This window comes from Nerophis ophidion, linkage group LG26, assembly GCF_033978795.1.
Source record: "Nerophis ophidion isolate RoL-2023_Sa linkage group LG26, RoL_Noph_v1.0, whole genome shotgun sequence".
NCBI classification, from domain to species: domain Eukaryota; kingdom Metazoa; phylum Chordata; class Actinopteri; order Syngnathiformes; family Syngnathidae; genus Nerophis; species Nerophis ophidion.
In genome coordinates, this window is record NC_084636.1 from 24,913,070 (window position 1) to 24,932,801 (window position 19,732).

At 39.9% G+C, this 19,732-nt stretch overlaps 1 protein-coding gene across 6 annotated transcripts in view; it reads right to left on the minus strand.

Moving 5' to 3' along the window:
* LOC133543869 (transcription factor E2-alpha-like) overlaps positions 1–19,516 on the minus strand; it is a 71,675-nt gene extending 52,159 nt beyond the window's left edge. For 2 of the 6 annotated variants that reach the window (XM_061888733.1, XM_061888732.1), the window contains exons 1-3: positions 18,914–19,515; positions 17,781–17,836; positions 7,776–7,848 (exon numbers count right to left, since the gene is read on the minus strand). In XM_061888733.1, the coding sequence (XP_061744717.1) occupies positions 7,776–7,848; positions 17,781–17,836; positions 18,914–18,983 (199 nt within the window). In that variant the 5' untranslated portion in view covers positions 18,984–19,515. Of the gene's footprint in view, positions 1–7,775; positions 7,849–10,906; positions 11,004–17,780; positions 17,837–18,913 lie in introns of all 6 variants that reach the window. The other 4 variants (XM_061888735.1, XM_061888736.1, XM_061888734.1 and 1 more) reach the window with 4 other exon arrangements.
* Positions 19,517–19,732: the final 216 nt, after the last annotated feature.

Below are 19,732 nucleotides of genomic sequence, written 5' to 3' on the forward strand. Positions count from 1 at the left end.
CATTAGGTGTGTTTTTTTCATGTCAAAGGTTTTACTACCCCAATATTATCATCTCGGGAACCACAATTGGCCTGCGAGTTTGGGACCACCGACTAATGATTCTGTTCAATCTTTTCACCACTGACAGTGTTGAAATTTCCATGTAATCGCTGTTAAGGGATGAGCAGAGCAAATATCCATCCATCCATTTTCTACCGCTTATTCCCTTTGGGGTGGCGGGGGACGCTGGTGCCTATCTCAGCTACATTCGAGCGGAAGGCGAGGTACACCCTGGCCAAGTCGCCACCTCATCGCAGGGCAAACACAGATAGAAAATATTCACACTCATATTCACACACAAGGACCATTTTAATTTGATAGGTTGCCAATAAACCTATCCCCAGTTGCATGTCTTTGGAGGTGGGAGAAAGCCGGAGTACCTGGAGGGAACCCACGCAGTCACGGGGAGAACATGCAAACTCCACACAGAAATTGACCAGGATTGAACCCAGGACTACTCAGGACCTTCGTATTGTGAGGCAGACGCACTAACCCCTCTCCCACCGTGCAGCCCCAGAGCGAACATGTGTATTAAATTAGCTGGAGACTGTTTGCATTGATTTACCATGAATTGATTAACGTGGACCCCGACTTAAACAAGTTGAAAAACTTATTCGGGTGTTACCATTTAGTGGTCAATTGTACGGAATATGTACTGTACTGTGCAATCTACTAATAAAAGTATCAATCAATCAATCAATCAATCAATCACAAGATACAGATATTCCACCATACATCTTAGCTGGTAGAACCTTGGTATAATAAGTACGATGTATTACCAAATTTTTTGGACTATAAATCAACGTTTTTTTTCATAGTTTGCCGTGGGTGCAACGTGTACTCCGGAGCGACTTATGTATGAAATTTAGGGTTGCAACAACTAATCGATTAAAAAAATTGTTGGCGATTAATTTAGTCATCGATCCGCCACAAAAGAATTACGGCCGCCACAAATAAAAATATATATATATTTTTTGGGCTTTTGACTTGCTCAACCGCTCATAAAAGCAATGGGACTGTCTGTGAATGGAGCTTGTAGTTACATATTATATAAATATTATATAAATATGTATATAAATATGTACATAAAGTCTTGTAATTATATTCCAACTCCGCGTTCGTCATCGCCGCCACCGCTACCATACACCATATTATTTATCTCATTCGCTGTGAGCGACGAATAAAATGTCCGCAATCATCACACACACGTCAGTAATCGTCACTCACACGCCAACCAATAAGAATTCGGCGGGGGCGGGTCATGACAGAAGTGCATTGTGGGTCATGATATGCTAACTGTTATATGCTATACGCTAGTGCCGGAGCTATTAAAATGGATCACATCAATATTGGCGGTAACTTACAAAACTGAGAAGGACTGAACTAAAATGGCATCGAAAAGGAAATCATATACTGCAGATTACAAGCTGGACGTAGTGAAATATGCTGCAGAGAATAGCAATCGAGCACCAGAAAGAAAGGACGCTAGCGGGGCGCATACCAGAGGAGACACTGAGGAAGAAGATTTCATCGGATTTAGCGATCGGGAGTGACAGATTGTTTGGAAAACGTAAAGCATGTTCTATATGTTATAGTTATTTGAATGACTCTTGCCATGATGTGTTGCGTTAACATACTAGGCAGGTTCTCAGATGGTAATTTGTGCGTCATTTGGCGTACACTTATTCAGCCTGTTCACTATTCTTTTTTTTTTAAAATTGCCTTTCAAATGTCTATTCTTGGTGTTGGGTTTTATCAAACAAATTTCCCCCAAAAATGCGACTTATACTCCAGTGCGACGTATATATGTTTTTTTCATTCTTTATTGTGCATTTTCGGCCGGTGGTTTGCATTGGATAAAGCTGTGTCTTGCACAAATACAAGACCTATAAACATTACTTAAAATCTGTCTAGCTATTCTCATATAAAGTCATACCTCAAGTCTCCTCCTAAAGTTACTAAATTAAATTTAGGGGCGTAGGACGTAAAAGGAAAATGTGGGTTATATAGCGCTTTTCTACCTTCAAGGTACTAAAAATTGCTTTGACACTATTTCCACATTCACCCATTCACACACCGATGGCAGAAGCTGCCATGCAAGGCCCTAACCACGACCCATCAGGTGCAAGGATGAATTGTCTTGCTCAAGGACACAACGGACGTGACGAGGTTGGTAGAATGTGGGGATTGAACCAGGAAACCTCACGTTGCTGGCACAGCCACTCTCCCAACCGCGTTGTTTACTTGTGTCACTACAGCACGTTCCCTGAACGTTAATACAATCGACATGAATAAGCATAACATTTAGCAGTAAAAATGTGGGTTTATTTACAGTCAAGACTGTATCCTTAGTTGAAATGAAATCGGCGGTGACAGTCTAGTTGTTTTGTTTGCTGCTAAACTAGCATGTCGCGGGAGCAGCATTGCTGCGTACACAAGATCACGTCTTCCCAAAGGGTTGATATTGCTATCATGGTTGTTAACAACAATGTTTCTTTTCCCCAAGTCTTACTCTATTTGATTCACTTTTCATGGATTTATTTTAGGAGCAAAATGAGAATGAAGGTTCAAATTCAGATTCGTGCGAGTGGTGCTGTTTTATTTTTTCTAGTCGCACAATCTAGTATTAGTCGTAAATGCGAGAAAATTGGTCACACTGTACAGTGCTTATGGTGTTATATTTGTTTCTGTATGGAGCATGAACAACGTTTACTCCTAGATTGCTGCATACACAGTGGTGAACATTTGTCAAAACATCCATCCATCCATCCATTTCCTACCGCTTATTCCCTTTGGGTCGCGGGGGGTGCTGGTGCCTATCTCAGCTACAATCGGGCGGAAGGCGCGGTACACCCTGGACAAGTCGCCACCTTATCACAGGGCCAACACAGACAGACAACATTCACTCTCACATTCACACACTAGGGCCAATTTAGTGTTGCCAATCAACCTATCCCCAGGTGCATGTCTTTGGAAGTGGGAGGAAGCCCACGCATTCACGGGGAGAACATGAAAACTCCGCACAGAAAGATCACGAGCCCGGGACTGAACCCTGACTACTCAGGACCTTCATATTGTGAGGCAGACGCCAAAACATGCATCCCTTTTTGTTTTCTATGCTATTATCCTTTTAACAAATGAACCACATGGTGGATTTGTTAATAAACCCTAAAGTTTGTGACTCAAAGGTCGGCGTGAGTTCACACTTCTTACAAAGTAAATGGGTTGTACTTGTATAGAGCTTTTCTACCTTTTAAGTACTCAATGTGCTTTGACACTATTTCCACATTCACACACTGATGGCGAGAGCTGCCATGCAAGGCCCTAAGCACGACATCAGGAGCAAGGGTACAGTGTCTTGCCAAGGACACAATGGGCGTGACCAGGATGGCAGAAGCTGAGATCGAACCTGGAACCCTCATATTGCTGGTACTGCCGCTTTACCATCCGTGCCACGCCACTCCCAGAGCTAAATAGGCTCCGTACAAAAACAGTAGGGTTGTGTGATACTGACTATACACACGCACAATATGAACGATATAAACCTGGTCGACGATAGAAGATTTTAATACCATTGTTATATCCTGATAATACATATTGATTGTACAAATATGACAGCGACAAGCGAACAACCGCAAATCCATAGTAAAAAGCCATTTCTAAGATAGCAATCTTCACATCGAAAATGGCACATGAACCAAGTTTCTTAAAAGTATCATTCCTGGAAGATGAGGAATAGCTGAAAATGTTATACTACACACCGTAAGAGTAAATGCTAACCACAAGCTAAAGTAGGGCTGGGCAATATATCGGTATAAACGATATGTCGCAGGTTTGTCTCTGTGCGATATAGAAAATGGCTATATCGTAATATTTGATTATATGTTCTCACACCTTTGCTTTCAGCTGCGTGCATTACATTACTGGCGTTTCTCACTCCTTCTCACAGAGACGAAAAGCAAGCCTGTCACATACTGTCGCGCTTCTAGCGTCATATGCTCTCGCTGAGAGCTAACGTTAGCATGCCTAATGTTAGCTGAGGCAGGTAGAGTTGCTTTTAGCTGCGGGCATTACACAACAGGCGTTTCTCACTCCTCCTCGTCTCTCATTCTGACAGATACGGAAAACAAGCCCGCCTTCTTACATACGTCACATACTCTTGCGCGTCTAGCGCAATAGCTCTCGCCGATTAGAGAGGGAGCAGCATGGCTAACGTTAGCTGAGGCAGGTCGAGCGAGCGGGGCTTGTGACAATACAAGAGAGAGAGATGGTGCGAAACTTATCACAAATGGAGGAAGAACAATAAATACCCAAAATAAAGAGCAGGGGATCCATTATCTGGCGGTGGTTTAGCTTCAAATGGGAAGATATTCAGCAGACAACAGCAATATGCAAAGTATGCAGCAGAAATGTTACTACAAAAAGGTAGCAACACTATTAATTTGTTCTTTCATTTAAAAAGTTACCCGTGAAAGAATGAAGAGTATTTAATAAATACAGTTTTGGTCAATTGACTTAGTTGGGATTTCCCTCTCTGCATGAAAGTTTAAAAGTAGCACATATTAATGCAGTATGAAGAAGAATGTTTTAATGTAGACACATAGAATCATCATACTGCTGTGATCATATGCATCAAGTGTTCATTCCAGGCCAAGGCAAAATATCATAATATATATTGTATATCCCGATATGGCATGAAAATATCACGATATTAATAAAAGCTAATATCGGCCAGCGCTAAGCTGAAGCTCATGAATGTCCAAAGTGCGGTCCTTGGGACGTAAGTTTAACAAAAAGACTGCCCCGCTAGTTTTGGCCTAAATTTAACACCCTGTGAATTGAATTGGAGTGATATTGCCGCCCTCTTGTGGGAGAGAGAAGATGGGTTACATGGTCAATGACCCTAAATTTTCATTAAATATATATATATATATATATATATATATATATATATATATATATATATATATACATACATACACACATTTATACGTATATACAGACAGATATGTATACAAACACACAAATATATATAAACATACACATACATTTTTCATCATAACCGCCACACCTTGAAAATAAAAGGCTTTTTTGTACGTGAAAACAAATTCAAGTATTTTTATTGTCGCTCCGAGAAGAAATCACACAAGGCTTGACACTATGTTTTACTTTTATTACCAATCTCATGATAAACCTCAGCACAATTCCAACAGATTTTACCGCGCATGAAAATGATTTAGTCTCCTTGAGTTTTTGTTTCCCGCTGGGCACACAGTAACGCTTTCTCATTCTCAGCCAATCACCTTTCAGGCACGGACGGTGTGTTTGTAAACATGGGAGAAACTGACATCAAATTCGAATCACACGAACATAAAACATTAGCTGGTCGTTACGGTATAAATGTATATATGTATAGCCTATTATTTGCACACTATTGACCAGTGATGTACCGAAAACTAGTTATTTTTAATTTTTAAAACGTCATTAAGTCTGTGAACATTTAAAAAATCTAAAAGTACCTTGCAAAAAAGCAGCAACAATTGAAAATGTGGCAAAACGATAAAAAAAATCTATTTAATACCAAATCATAAAAACATTTGTTTTCAATGTTATTTACAATTTTTTTTTAGCATTTTTAAAGAAAATTATATCATGGGAAACTATGCATATTGCTCTGTCATTATGACCCTTACCACGCCCTTACTGCCACAGGTATCTTGGCAGTTTAGGGAAAACCCTGCAGTAAACCTAAATAAACATTACATTAACAAAGGTATAATGCCACCAAGGCTGCTGTGGCTGCTTTTCCAGGCTTCTGAGTGGACAACATGTGCATGACAACAATTGTATGTGTTTGTGTGTAGAAAGGGACAGTTTTCAATCTACACACATTTGGATTAAAATCGTTTCAACGCCGCATGCGTTTTTGAAACTATCCATGTTCATGTGGACATGGCCCTAGAACACACTTAAAGGCGACTGGCAAGCACAGGTCAGACAAAATGTAAGCAAGATTGGTCGAAAAACATATGCAAAATATCTTTGCTGGGGGAAAGGGCATGGCTTGATTAGCCATTGACTAGCATCTCTTACCTAGCAATTTGAGCACAACCCATAGAGGTTGATGTTCATTAATGTACAGTTTGGTAGCTTTGAAAATAAAACTAATACAACTTGAACTGGTGTACATCAGACTCCAATTGTGTAATCTGTGTGATTAAACTGCCAGCAGAACAGGTAAAACAAATTATCCATCCATCCACCCATTTTCTACCGCTTATTCCCTTTGGGGTCGCGGGGGGCACTGGTGCCTATCTCAGCTACAATCGGGCAGAAGGCGTGGTACACCCTGGACAAGTCGCCACTTCATCGCAAGGCCAACACAGATGGACAGAAAACAAATGAGCAAACCTCTTAATGGTCTGTACACATCTACACTACAGAAACGCAATCCTTCCTGGACTGGAATCTGCAGCAATAAATACTTAAACTGCACTGTGCTGTACCTACAAATATCCAAAGCTAAAAAGGTGACAGCTTGAATTATTTCATTAAAATGGGTGTCAGTGACCGAGGGCCACACTTCGAGACGCGAGGAGGAGGGTGGAAGGAATTAACTCCTCACTGCTTAGTAATTGCCCACAGTAATAGAAACAAACAGAATCCTGCCTTCCACGGGCTGATCCCTCTATTCAACAAGCTCCCTCTTCCACTCGCTGCATGCTGGGCCAGTTTAAGAGCGTGCGAGCCAGGGGTGAGGCACATTGTCTCGGACTCAGGCCATTTCCTGCAGATCAGTGGGGGTAAGGAGTGGGGGTGGAGTGTTTTACACTTCAGGGTGGTGTTTGGGGAGTCGTTTCATGTCTATAAGCCCCCTTTTTTTGCCTTTGTTCCTCTGTGGCCAAGTTGTCACTCGAGGGAGAGACTGTGGAGTGTGACTGGATTTCACACGGCAGGTTAGCAGGGTGACAGAGGAAGGAAAAGTTACATGACTAAGTAATAACATTCAAGAGGAGAAAGAAAGGCAAGCTGAAAGTCCTCCAAGCAGGATAACGGGCAGCTCGTTTGCGCATCAAGAGTAAAACGTAATAAAGACTTTCCAAATGATTGGACAGATGTCTAAGCATAACTCATGTTTAGATACGGAACAAGTTCATGTGTGAATGCAAAGTAGCTTCACGCATTCAAAACATTTATAGGTTAATGATATGAACAAGACAGAGGGATATTTTCTATTAGCTGCCGACAACAATTAACAAAACACCAAATCAGCAGAAACAAATATGTCAATTCACACCAACTATTAAATAAACCTAATATAATTTATGATAACATACCAAATTCTAAAAGTTGTAGGCATTGCAATCAAATGTTCTATTTAGTAATGTTCCAGTTATGTCAATCACAGATTTAAGCCAAAATTATCAGCTTTGGCTGCAGAAAATCATAATGTCCCACGGGCATCCTGTATAAATACTGTTTAATAAAACAATAAGGATCCAATAATAAGGTCAAGTTCAAATAGCTGTTCACTGAATGCATCTATATATTTGTTAAAAGTATGCTCTTCTAGGCCCACGTTGACAACTCAAAAAGAACTAAAAAACTATTAAACCACACATTTTATCACAACCAGAATAAAACTGACTTATAAACAAAAAAACTCACGTAGAACCCCTAGCTTAAAATGATGTAAATCTGCAATTGTGTCCGTATCTTAAGATGAAGCAACTTACCTGAGCCGCTGAACTGACTGCTGGCGAGGGTCATTGTTCTGTTCTTGCCGTTGGCTACTGGAGGCGCGAACATCTGCGGGACGACAAAAGGGAGACGACAGGGTTAACTGACAAAAGCAAAAAGATGGCACACTTCACACATCCTATTTCCACTAACAAACCACATAACGTGCACTTGTCATTCAACTGATGTTTAACCAATCAAGTTTGAAGCGTATTCAGAATGCTATTGCGAGCTCGCAGCAAAGATTTGAAACAGTTTACAAACACCACTTAGCATGTGTCCAAGCACTAAATTAGTCCAAATTGTAAAATAGTTTTGCCCTAACATATACAACTCATAAAAACAGTTAAATTTGATCGGATTCGGTTTTTGAAATGTAAAAAAACACCTGCATTATGCGATTGAAAACCAGATCTTTCGAGTAGGTGTGTGCCACCGCAGGGGACCTTTCATGTCGCGGATGCGCCAGTCTTCACGCACGGGAAGCAGATACCATTTAATAAAAACATAGCAACAATTGTAATGAAGACGAGACAGTATATTTGATTAAAAAATTAAAATACTAACATTTTAAAGTAAATCAATTGGAGAGAAAAAGAAAGTTATTTAATAAAGGTAGCTAAGGAAATGTAGAATGCCAGCTTCATAGGGACTTCCGGACGAAATAAGAATGAGATGAAAGAGAATGAAGCAGGTACTGTATATTACAAGGCAAAGAATAAAGCTTACACAAGTCTCTCAACGCTGCTTTTGTGTACTCCCAACTGATAAGCAATAACTCTTTATTCCACACAACTGGCAAACTGGTCCAGGACCATAGCAACCCCCAACTGGACCAGTACCGGCCGGGGCAGGAATGGTCTTTTCCTTCAGATTTTAAACTCCTTCCATCAATCCAGAGAGCCGAGGTATTTGAAAGTTTTGTTTCCATGATTCTCCGTCTGAAAAGTCCTTTGAAACAACTCTGTCCCGCCAGTCTTTCTTTGCTTCGGACCTGCATTTGCTCAGAGACATTCTTGGTAGTAGTGTCATGTTCGTAGCGCAATCTAGGATAATTTCTTGATTCGGTCTGCTATTGAACATCATCAGCATAGCCAGTTAAAATGTGTTATTTGTAATCTGTGCAAATATTACAGCAGACATCATGTACAACAAGAACTGCGCTGATGATTTGTGACGAGCCGCACATAGGGCTATAAATAAACATTATCCATATATTTAAAGGCCAATATTTGTCTTTATGTTCATTAATAGTATCAACGTCTCAGCCTTTTCAAATTACATAATGCCTTTATGTCAATGTATATATTTTAACAGACAGGTATTTTTTAAAGTTATGTACATGTACTAAATGTATGTACATATACATGCTGTATCTGGACAGATCCATTAAGAGATTGAGCCGAAATAGGTCATATAGGAAATACTATACACAATAAAACATTAAACCGCTATGTCACATGAATGATTTTAAAGTAACTTTATGAAATTATCAAATCCACAACATGTAAACCCATGGTGTATACTTTCATGTCAATATAAAACACAAGGCAGTTTAATGAAGATCAAGTCTAATAAACAAGCTTTCTGCTTCAACATAACCATGTGTTTCAGTGCAACAGTTTAGCCAACAAAAATAAACACCGATAATACCTCTTACATAAAATACGCAATCTTACCAGCCTGTGTTTAATTCTAAGAGATGACAAAACGTTTTAGGTAGTATATGTTATCGGAAAACTGATAAAGTTAGCAGCTAAATAAAGGGCGAGTGATCATCCCAGTAAACCAACTAAAGATTTTACAAACAAGCTGCGGCAACGTTCCCAAACATCGCATGCTGCATGTTTCCTCGCGTCATTAACTCCCATTCACAGCAGGACGCTGTGCTAAGAAAATGAAAGCAACACCTCCTCCATGGTATTATTTTAGCGTGGGAGAAATGCGTCTGTCTCCAATATTGTCGACACCTGTAGTCATCTAACAGCAGCGGTGGGCTCTTGAACGCACGCCGAGACACCACAAAAATGAATAGAGGAGAAAGGAAGTTAAACAAAGCGCTTGGCTCCGTTAAGTCCAAGAGGAACTCTGCAAAGAAAAGTCTGTGTTGTTGCTTTCCGCCATGTTTCAAGCCAAACGCTGTTAGTGCGCATGCGCCGGTGCCGCTGTGACTCCGTTTCTATGAAGTAAGCATGTTGCCTAAAATGCATTAATAAATGACGGTTTTTTTGGTAAATACATTTTTTTAATTCATTACATCGTTTACTGTTACATCTCTACGTCCAACATTTGTGATGGCTCTAAAAATTGGCAAACAGGGAAAAAAAAAGCGTGTTTGTACAACCCTCTGACGGTTTCTCACCTAATTATCAATGTCGTATTTTTAGTAGACAGGAACATCTGCTGTTACAAATTGGCAGTCGATCAATCTGGGCATTTTGATCGCAAATACCACTGTTTAATGAGACCCTCCCTTTTGGGGCAGCACTACTTTTTTCTCAGAAATGGACTGTGAGACGAAGGAGGGGAGCACCAACATTAATATGGACACACAATAGGCCTTTCCTGAGCAGCAGCAATGACAAAAAGGTAGTGGCGAGCTGTCGTAACATAGCATGGATTAATACTGACCAACTGCAATATTAAGGGCAACAGTTTGGAAGTACTTGCTGTGGCCTTTATGTACTTGTAACTTGTCACTGAGCCTGCCTGCAATTACATTATCTGGAGAGGGGAAGGGGGAAAACGAGCAAAGCTAAATTAAGACTCCCATTGAAACAAAACTCCAAAATCAAAAAGGTAGTCCACTTAGTAGATTATGTATCAGGAACACATCGCAAAGCTTCTTTAAGACACTCATCTACAAACAAAATAAAATTGTTCCCTCAAAAAAGTTAGAACAAAGGCTGACTTTTTGGTATCCCAAAAACTCTTGCAACAACTATGGTAATATGTTATGCTAGCAACATGGTAGAATCACCATACACTCTTGATGAAAATAAAGCAATTTAATCAAAGAAAAAAAAAAACTAATTCCATTACTGAGACCTCCATCTCCCTTCTGTGTCACCCCTCTCTTCCCAAATGCCACCCCCTTATAGGAAAAACTGCACTCCCGCTCTCTTACCGCGCTGAAATCCAGGAGGTCGCTGAGTTCCTTGTCAGTTCCCACTGCAGCCATTCTTTGCTGCTGCTCGTTCATAACCTTCCGTCTCTAACAAACCCTACGAGAGAGATTTGCACATACAGGACTTTAATAAAAGTAGTAATAGTGATAATGATGGCACTCACAAGCACAAGTGTGGAAAAAGCTTAGCATAACAAAAGAAAACACATTGAGAATGTCAATGCATAAGTAAAATGCAATACTCTTTCCTTACACCAGATCAACTATTACTAACCTGTAACTTATTACACACCAATATGATACCAAAGCTGTTTATCTTGTAAGACAAACAACCCCCATTATTGCCAACACAGGGCACTCCTAATGGAAATTCCAGGTGCTTAAATGCAATTTAAAGTCTGTTTTTTAGCAGTATTTAAATTTACTTATGCTGCTTTTTGTCAAAACAATAGCAGTGCAAAAGTTGAATGCCCAAAGTCCTACAATTTGAAAAACAACCCCAATTCTTTTGGAAAATACCTAACATGTCATCAACAAGGTTATTGAGACTTTTGCTCAATGAGCAGTTATGGTATTGACTTGGACATATCTGAAACTTTTTCCATTGACTTTTTTGTGACACCAGCACAGAAGGCGTGCCAGTGATGGCAAAGAGGAGAAATACAACAACCACAGAACCTAAAATGTGATTAACGTAGCCGAGCAACAAAAGCGATACATAAGTCTCCTGTCCTGGCAGCTCAGCACGATATAGCTAAAACAACCATAATTTGTCAAAGTGTGTCCCTGGCAGTTAAGTAATGCAGCACACAGTTGGCTTGGTCCATTATGCACATTTTGCTCACGTGTCCTGTGCACTCAGTACAACACAGCTAAACAAACAACCAAAATAAAACAGCAGAATGTACACAACAAATCGCATCTTGCATCCTCTTATTTCTTAGTGCACCTTTGAGAGCTATACAACATGTTACTTAAAACCTTACCTCTGCAGTTATCGGTTGTATTATAGCAACATTTCGATTGGGAATATATGTTAAAATTAGGGCTGGGCGATAAATCGCGGGTTTGTCTCTGTGTGATATAGAAAATGACTACATCGTGATATTCGAGTATACGTTCTCACGCAGTTGCTTTTAGCTGCGGGCATTACACTACAGGCTTTTAACAATCTATTGTCTCTCCGTCTCACAGACAGCAAGCGCACCTTCTTAATTACGTCACATACTGTCACGTCATACGTCACATACGTATACGACCTCGCGGAGCAGAGAGGTAGCAGAATGGGTAACGTTAACTCTGATGCTAGCGGAGCCGTGCGAGTGGTAATACAAGAGAAAGAAGGTGCGAATCTGGTAACAAATGAAGGAATAATTAATTCCCAAGAAAAACAGCAGGGTCTCCATCGTCTGGCGGTGGTTTGGCTTCAAGTAGGAATGTGTCGAACAGACAACCGTAATTTGTCAAGTGTGGTCCTAAAAAAAAAGTAGCATTACTGCTAATATGTAGCATCAATTGAAAAGTCACCTGCTAGAGAATGAAGAGTGCAAACTCTGCAAGTCAACATCTCGTTTCGGTGCCACATACCCATAAAATCGCACTTTATTTGTTTTAAACTATTGTAGTGGCGTTCTGTACAAAAAGTGCACTTTAATTTAGTGTTGTTTTGATATGTCATTTTAGTGACATTGTGCACAATATAGCTTGCTTTAAAATGTATCTGACAATCTTGCACTTTCTGTTTTGGAAATGACATGAATGTTTGTGCCACTGCTTTATATCTGTTTAATAAATACACTTTTGGTCAATTGACTTAGTTGTGATTTCCCTCTCAACATGAACGTTTAAAATGAGCATATGTGCATTATGAACAAGAGTGTTTAATGTAGACACATAAAATCATCATACTGGTGTGATTATATGTATCAAGTGTTAATTCAAGGCCAAGGCAAAATATCGAGATATATAGTGTATTGCGATATGGCCTAAAAAAAAATTGAGATATTGAAAAAAGGCCATATCGCCCAGCCCTAGTTGAAATACAAGGTTTGTTGTCTTATTCTAACTAATGCAATTTTTTTATTTCCCCAACATACGTTGCTGACGAAGACACTGCCTTTTGTAGAAAAAAAATCACGAACTGCCCCTGCTTTTTGGTTTTTTTTTACACTACTCTCTGGCAAACAGCACAGCTGTACGTCCATCAAAAAACACACGAAAGGCAACTTAATCATTTTCAATTACAGACATAATTGGGACCACTGTTAGCCCAAGGAAATAAGGGCGAAAGGCAGAGCTAATGGCTGTATGCAAACACGCCATTACCAAATTACCATATGTCAACGGGAAAAAGAAGCTTGTCAAACGACATGGCCGAGCCTGTCGATTGCTGGATTTTTTTTTTTGCATTCCGACTCGGGAGGCCAGGGGCTCTGTGAGTCTCACAGAAAGGGGTGGGAAAGAGGGGTGATATAGAGGCACTTGGACACCAACAGGTGGTGTGCTTTTACAGCCCCTTTTGTAATGTGCTAGCATGAAGTGATGGTATGAAAACAACAAAAAAGATGATTTGGTTTGTAAAGTGCAGGGGGAGGGGGATGCTGGGGAATACAAAAAAAAATTCAAACACTAAATTATATCATGTGACTATCACAATTGGAACTCAGGCCAGGCGGACCTAATTTAACCTTGATATGAACGGGGGAAGAAAATGACCACACACACATTGAATCCAAGTATAAACAGGTTTGGGGGCACATCCATGTCATCGTCTGTACTAAAGTTTTGGATAAGACAACAGTGCAAAAGAGCCTTCTCAGACACTGAGCACATTGAAAGACGAGGAGGAGGAAGGGGGCTTTAACAAAATGGCATCTTGGGCCTCCTAGTGGATCAATATTTGAAGCAAGAAGATTAGGGGTGGAGTGGGGTCTTTGTCACCCCCACACACATCAGGCAAAGAAGCCAGGTCACAAAGAAGCAGTCAACACAACTTGATGGTTATTAAACAGTAATAATTAGCGGTTATAAAGTTGAAACTGGTCACATGTCTATGAACACAAGAAAAACAATCAGCCATCATTTAAACCAGGGATGTCAAAACGTACGCCCCGAACAGATTTTATCCAGCCCGCGGGATGAGTTTGCTAAGTATAAAAATGAGCCGAAACTTTTGAATGAAAGAAACTGCTGCTCTAAATGTGTCCACTAGATGTCGCAATAGCAATTCTTTGTAGATGATGCTACATATGTAAAAAAATAAATACACCACATGATGTTAGTGCACCAGTAGACGAAAATGAGCAAACCACATAAACATCCTGCAATTTGATTTTGATATCGTTTTATCTTAATAGAAAGTTAACATAATTGAGTTGACTGATGAACATTATCACATAATTTATTCAGAAAGTATATCCATCCATCCATTTTCTACCGCTTATTCCCTTTCGGGGTTGCGGGGGGCGCTGGCGCCTATCTCAGCTACAATCGGGCGGAAGGCATGGTACACCCTGGACAAGTCGCCACCTCATCGCAGGGCCAACACAGATAGACAGACAACATTCACACTCACATTCACACACTAGGGCCAATTTAGTCTTGCCAATCAACCTATCCCCAGGTGCATGTCTTTGGAAGTATAAATAACGGCAAATAAATTGGATACTATTAAACGCAACATATAAGTGTAAAAAACAACAACAAAAAACACAACGTACATTCTCAGAATGTGCTTCTTCTATTTTTAAACAAAGAAAATAATCTGAAGTTGTCTTTAATTTAATGTTATCGTGCCATTATTTTACCAGTCCGGCCCACTTAGGAGTAGATATTTCTCCATGTTGCCCCCGATCTAACTTTTTTTTTTTATCTTAATAGATAGAAAATTAACACAAATGAGTTGACTGATGAACATTATCACATAATTTATTCAGAAAGTATAAATTACAACAAAAAAAGACAGAATACTATTAAACACAACATGCTTGTGTAAAAAACAAAAAACTGTACATTCTCAGAATGTGCTTCTCCTATTTTTAAACTAAGAAAACAATCTAAAGTTGTCTTTATTTTTAAGTTATCGTGCTGTGATTTTACCAGTCCGGCCCACTTGGGAGTATATTTTTCTCCATGTGGCCCTGGATCTAAAATGAGTTTGACATCCCCGATGTAAACACTGGTGACAGATATGTAAATAAAGCGAATCTGGCATGAGAGGTATTTTAACATAATTGACCACAAGCATTTAAGATGACAAGTAACCCAATTGGGGGGGGGGGGGGGCCCCAATTAAGAAACTTTTGCTTCTTCCTGCTCCTTTTCAGACATGTTGAATAGCGTATGCAAAGGAACGGATTAAGCAAAGAAATCAAACAAAGCACCAATATGATTCAGTTTAAGAGACAGTTCAAACGACAAGTGTTCACAAAGTTCAAGAATTATGCTGAACATCTTCAACTCTTTTTTTCCCTTTGTATATAGTTAATTACAATGGTATGTTATTTGTTAAACTGTTCTCTTACAGCAGGGGTCATTAACTTGTTTTGGCTGAGAGAGCCATGAAAGCCAGATATTTCAAAATGTATTTCCGAGAGACATACAATACAATTCTAACACTGAATACAGTGTGTGCATTTTTAAGTAAGACCAACATTTTTAGAGTATAATAAGTCTCTTATTCTTATTAATAACATTGTTATTCTAAAGCTGACCAATAATAAATATAATACTTCTTACCATTAGTGCGACTTCTTGAATAGGTGTGATAGAAAACGGATGGTTGGATTAAAATGCATGAGAATGTTTTATAATTTGAACGTTATTTTTAACACTGATTACCAGCAGAATTATGAATTACTTATCGTGTTAAGCAATGTCAGCTAAGATTTATCTTAGAGCCAGATGCAGTTATCAAAAGAGCCACACCTGGCTCTAGAGCAGGGATGTCAAACGTACGGCCCGCGGGCCGGATCAGGCCCGCATACAGGTTTTACCTGGCCCGCGAAATGAATTTATAATGAAAAAAAAATGCTGTTCTAAATGTCTACTAGATGTCGCAACAATAATTCTTTGTATTGTTTGCTACATATGTAAAAAAAATAAACCACATGGCTTTAGTGCGCCAGTCGAGGAAAATGAGCTAACTACATAAATAACATCCGATAATTTAATTTTGATATTTTTTTATCTTGACAGATCGATAATTAACACCAGTTGACTGATGAACATTACCACGTAATTTATTCAGAAAGTATAGATAAGAAATAAAGATAGAATACTATTAACCGCAACATGTAAGTGTAAAAAACACCCAACAACATTATGATTTGTACATTTTCAGAATGTGCTTGTTCTATTTCTAAACAAAGAAAACAATCTGAAGTTGTCTTTATTTTTAAGTTATCTTGCCGTTATTTTACCAGTATGGCCCACTTGGGAGTACATTTTTCTCCATGTGGCCACCCATCTAAAATTTGTTTGACACCCCTGCTCTAGAGCCATAGGTTCCCTACCCCTGTGTTACAGAGAACAAGGAAATTGCATAATATTGCTATGGTATGAGAAAGGGTAGGATTAAATAAGTACTGCTTATTCCTACTCATTTTCGGACGTGCTGTAATGAAAACTGGAATTGTGTGATACATTGTATTGTACGCATGTTCCAAATAAACTGGAACTGAACAACCTACTCAGTGGCCTAGTGGGTAGAGCAGTGGTTCTCAAATGGGGGTACATGTAGGTATGCCAAGGGGTACGTGAGATTATTCAAAAAATATTAAAAAAATATTCTAAATAAAGCAACAATTCAAAAGTCCTTTATAAATATATTTATTGAATAATACAACAAAATATGAATGTAAGTACATAAACTGTGAAAAGAAATGCAAGGTCTCAAAGTAGGTGTACTGTCACGACCTGTCACGACCTGTCACATCACGCCATAAACTCACAACAAATTACACACCTGCAAATCAGTCAGCTGTTGCCGTATCCATAATAATAAAAATATTCACAGGGGGTACATCACTGAAAAAAGGTTGAGAACCACCGGGGTAGTGTCCGCCCTGACTTCGGTAGGTCGTGAGTTTAAACCCCGGCTGAGTCATACCAAAGACTATAAAAATTGGACCCGTTACCTCCCTGCTTGGCACTCAGCATTAAGGGTTGGAATTGGGGGTTAAATCACCCAAAATTATTCCCGGACGCGACATCGCTGCTGCTCACTGCTACACTCACCTCCCAGGGGGTGATCAAGGGTGATGGGTCAAATGCAGAGAATAATTTCGCCACACCTAGTGTGTGTGTGACTATCATTGGTACTTTACTTTAACAGAATGAATAATAATATACTTTATAGCAGTGGTTCTCAACCTTTTTTCAGTGCTGTACCCCCCTGTGAACATTTTTTAATTGAAGTACCCCCTAATCAGAGCAAAGCATTTTTGGTTGAAAAAAAGAGATAAAGAAGTAAAATACAGCACTATGTCATCAGTTTGTGATTTATTAAATTGTATAACTGCAAAATATTGCTCATTTGTAGTGGTCTTTCTTGAACTATTTGGAAAAAGAAAATATAAAAATAACTAATAACTTGTTGAAAAATAAACATGTGAGTCAATTATAAATTCAGATTTCTACACTAGAAGACTTAGACATTCTTTTTATTGTCATTCAAATTTGAACTTTACAGTACAAAGAACGACATTTTGTTGCATTAGCTCTTGGTAGTGCAGGATAAAAAAAGCAATAGTAATCATCAACTTAAAGAACCCTCTTTGGGGATTGTAATAGAGATCCATCTGGATTCATGAACTTCATTCTATACATTTCTTCACAAAAAAAGAAATCTTTAACATCAATATATGTAGCTTACCACCACCAGCTGTGAATGAATGATGAGTCCCACTTCTCTGTGAGCGCCTTGAGTGTCTAGAAAAGCGCGATATAAACAAAATTTAAGTTATTTTATGGAACATGTCCACAAAAAATCTGTCAACACTGAATATTGCATTGTTGCATTTCTTTTCACAGTTTATGAACTTACATTCATATTTTGTTGAAGTATTATCCAATAAATATATTCATAAAGGATTTTTAAATTGTTGCTATTTATAGAATATTTGAAAAAAAATCTTACATACCCCTTGGCATACCTTCAAGTACCCCCAGGGGTACGCGTACCCCCATTTGAGAACCACTGCTTTATGGCATGTTCGAAATGAAAAATATGTACCAATCACCATTAGGGCAGGACAAACTCCATCCATTTACTACCGCTTATTCCTTTTGGGGTCACTGGTGCCTATCTCAGCTACAATTGGATGGAAGGCGGGGTACACCCTGGACAAGTCGCCACCTCATCGCAGGGCAAACACAGATAGACAACATTCACACTCACATTCACACACTAGGGCCAATTTAGTGTTGCCAATCAACCTATCCCCCAGGACAAACTCACCAAAACTAAAAAGCAAAAAGGAAGGGAAAAAGATGGCGACCCATGCAAACTTTACAATATTGGGGTTCAACTCGCATTATGGTGGGGGAGTTAGTAAGACGGTGGGGGTGGGAGGTACAGGGAGGAATTTCCTGCCAAATGTGCAATAAAACTAGAAGTCTTGCAGGAGGAAGGAATGTTAGAAAAGCAAAAAAAAAAAAAGGGGGGTGCTTGGGAGAAGTTAGTCTGTAAAATGGGGGTGAGAACACTAGTAGGCCCCAAAACACAAAGTTCAGCTAAACAGCCTCGCTAACATCGCATTGCGTTCCTCTAAATGCTAAGTAGCAAAAGACACACGGTGGAACAGCACAAAAATGATGTTGGGCTGATCAATTGGTGGCTTAAATAGCAATAATGTGTCGCGGCGGAACAAAATATGAGGCTAGCTGAAGTCCAAGCAGGCAGAAAACTTAACAATGCTTTAAAAGCTCACATTCCCCCCCACAAAACTTTTCGAAAAATGTCCGTCAAAGCCGTCGAATCTCTCCGTGGGATATTGAAGTATTTACCTCTCCTCGGTGAATGTGTGCTTATCCAATTGCGATGAAGAAAAGAAGGCGAAGGGGGGGTAAAAAACATAAAAGTTGAGGAGAATTTCAGCGCATGAGGAGACGCATTGGAGCGTCTTTTTCCCCCCACTCTCTTTGTCCCGGGAAGCTCGCTCCCTTCAACTACCCGCGTCTAGCACTGTTTCCTCCAGTGTGTCGCGTCTGCGGGCGAACGAATCTATCCTACGCGCTAATCTCGCGGCGTCTTCCTCCGCTGCTTTTTGTTGTTACAAGTGAGGAGATAATTTCATTCTTCTCGTAGACATCTTCGCCTCCTCCGTCCACATTGTCAGACGCAACAACGTATCCCTCCGCGGGGACACGAGTGAGCCGAGGGCCTCAAACGCCAGCGGTGTCCGATTTCAAACGCCTTTGAGGGACTGGCGTTGTTTAACCGCGGTGGATTACAGTCGTCGGCGTCTTGTCCGAATAAAAGGCTGGCGACGGGGTGAAAATGGAGCTGGGTATCCAAAATGGCGATGGAGGGACTCGTCCAAAATCGCGAGCGTACTACGCGCACTAGGTCGCGCGGCGGAAGGCTATGGCAAGAAAGTTACCTGCGATTACACAGCAGCAGCTTCGACGAGATGGCACGATAAATGCAAGAGGGTTCAGCCAATGAGAAGACGAGTTTTGTTGATTTACAGGTGCCTCGACCAATTGGATGTTCAAAACACGGCTTTTTTACTGTATGTCCCGCCCTTTTCCTGACGCTCACTTTCCCTGTGTGGAGGCTGGCCGAGGGGGCTGCAACGTGCCCGCTGACATCATTTTAATTTT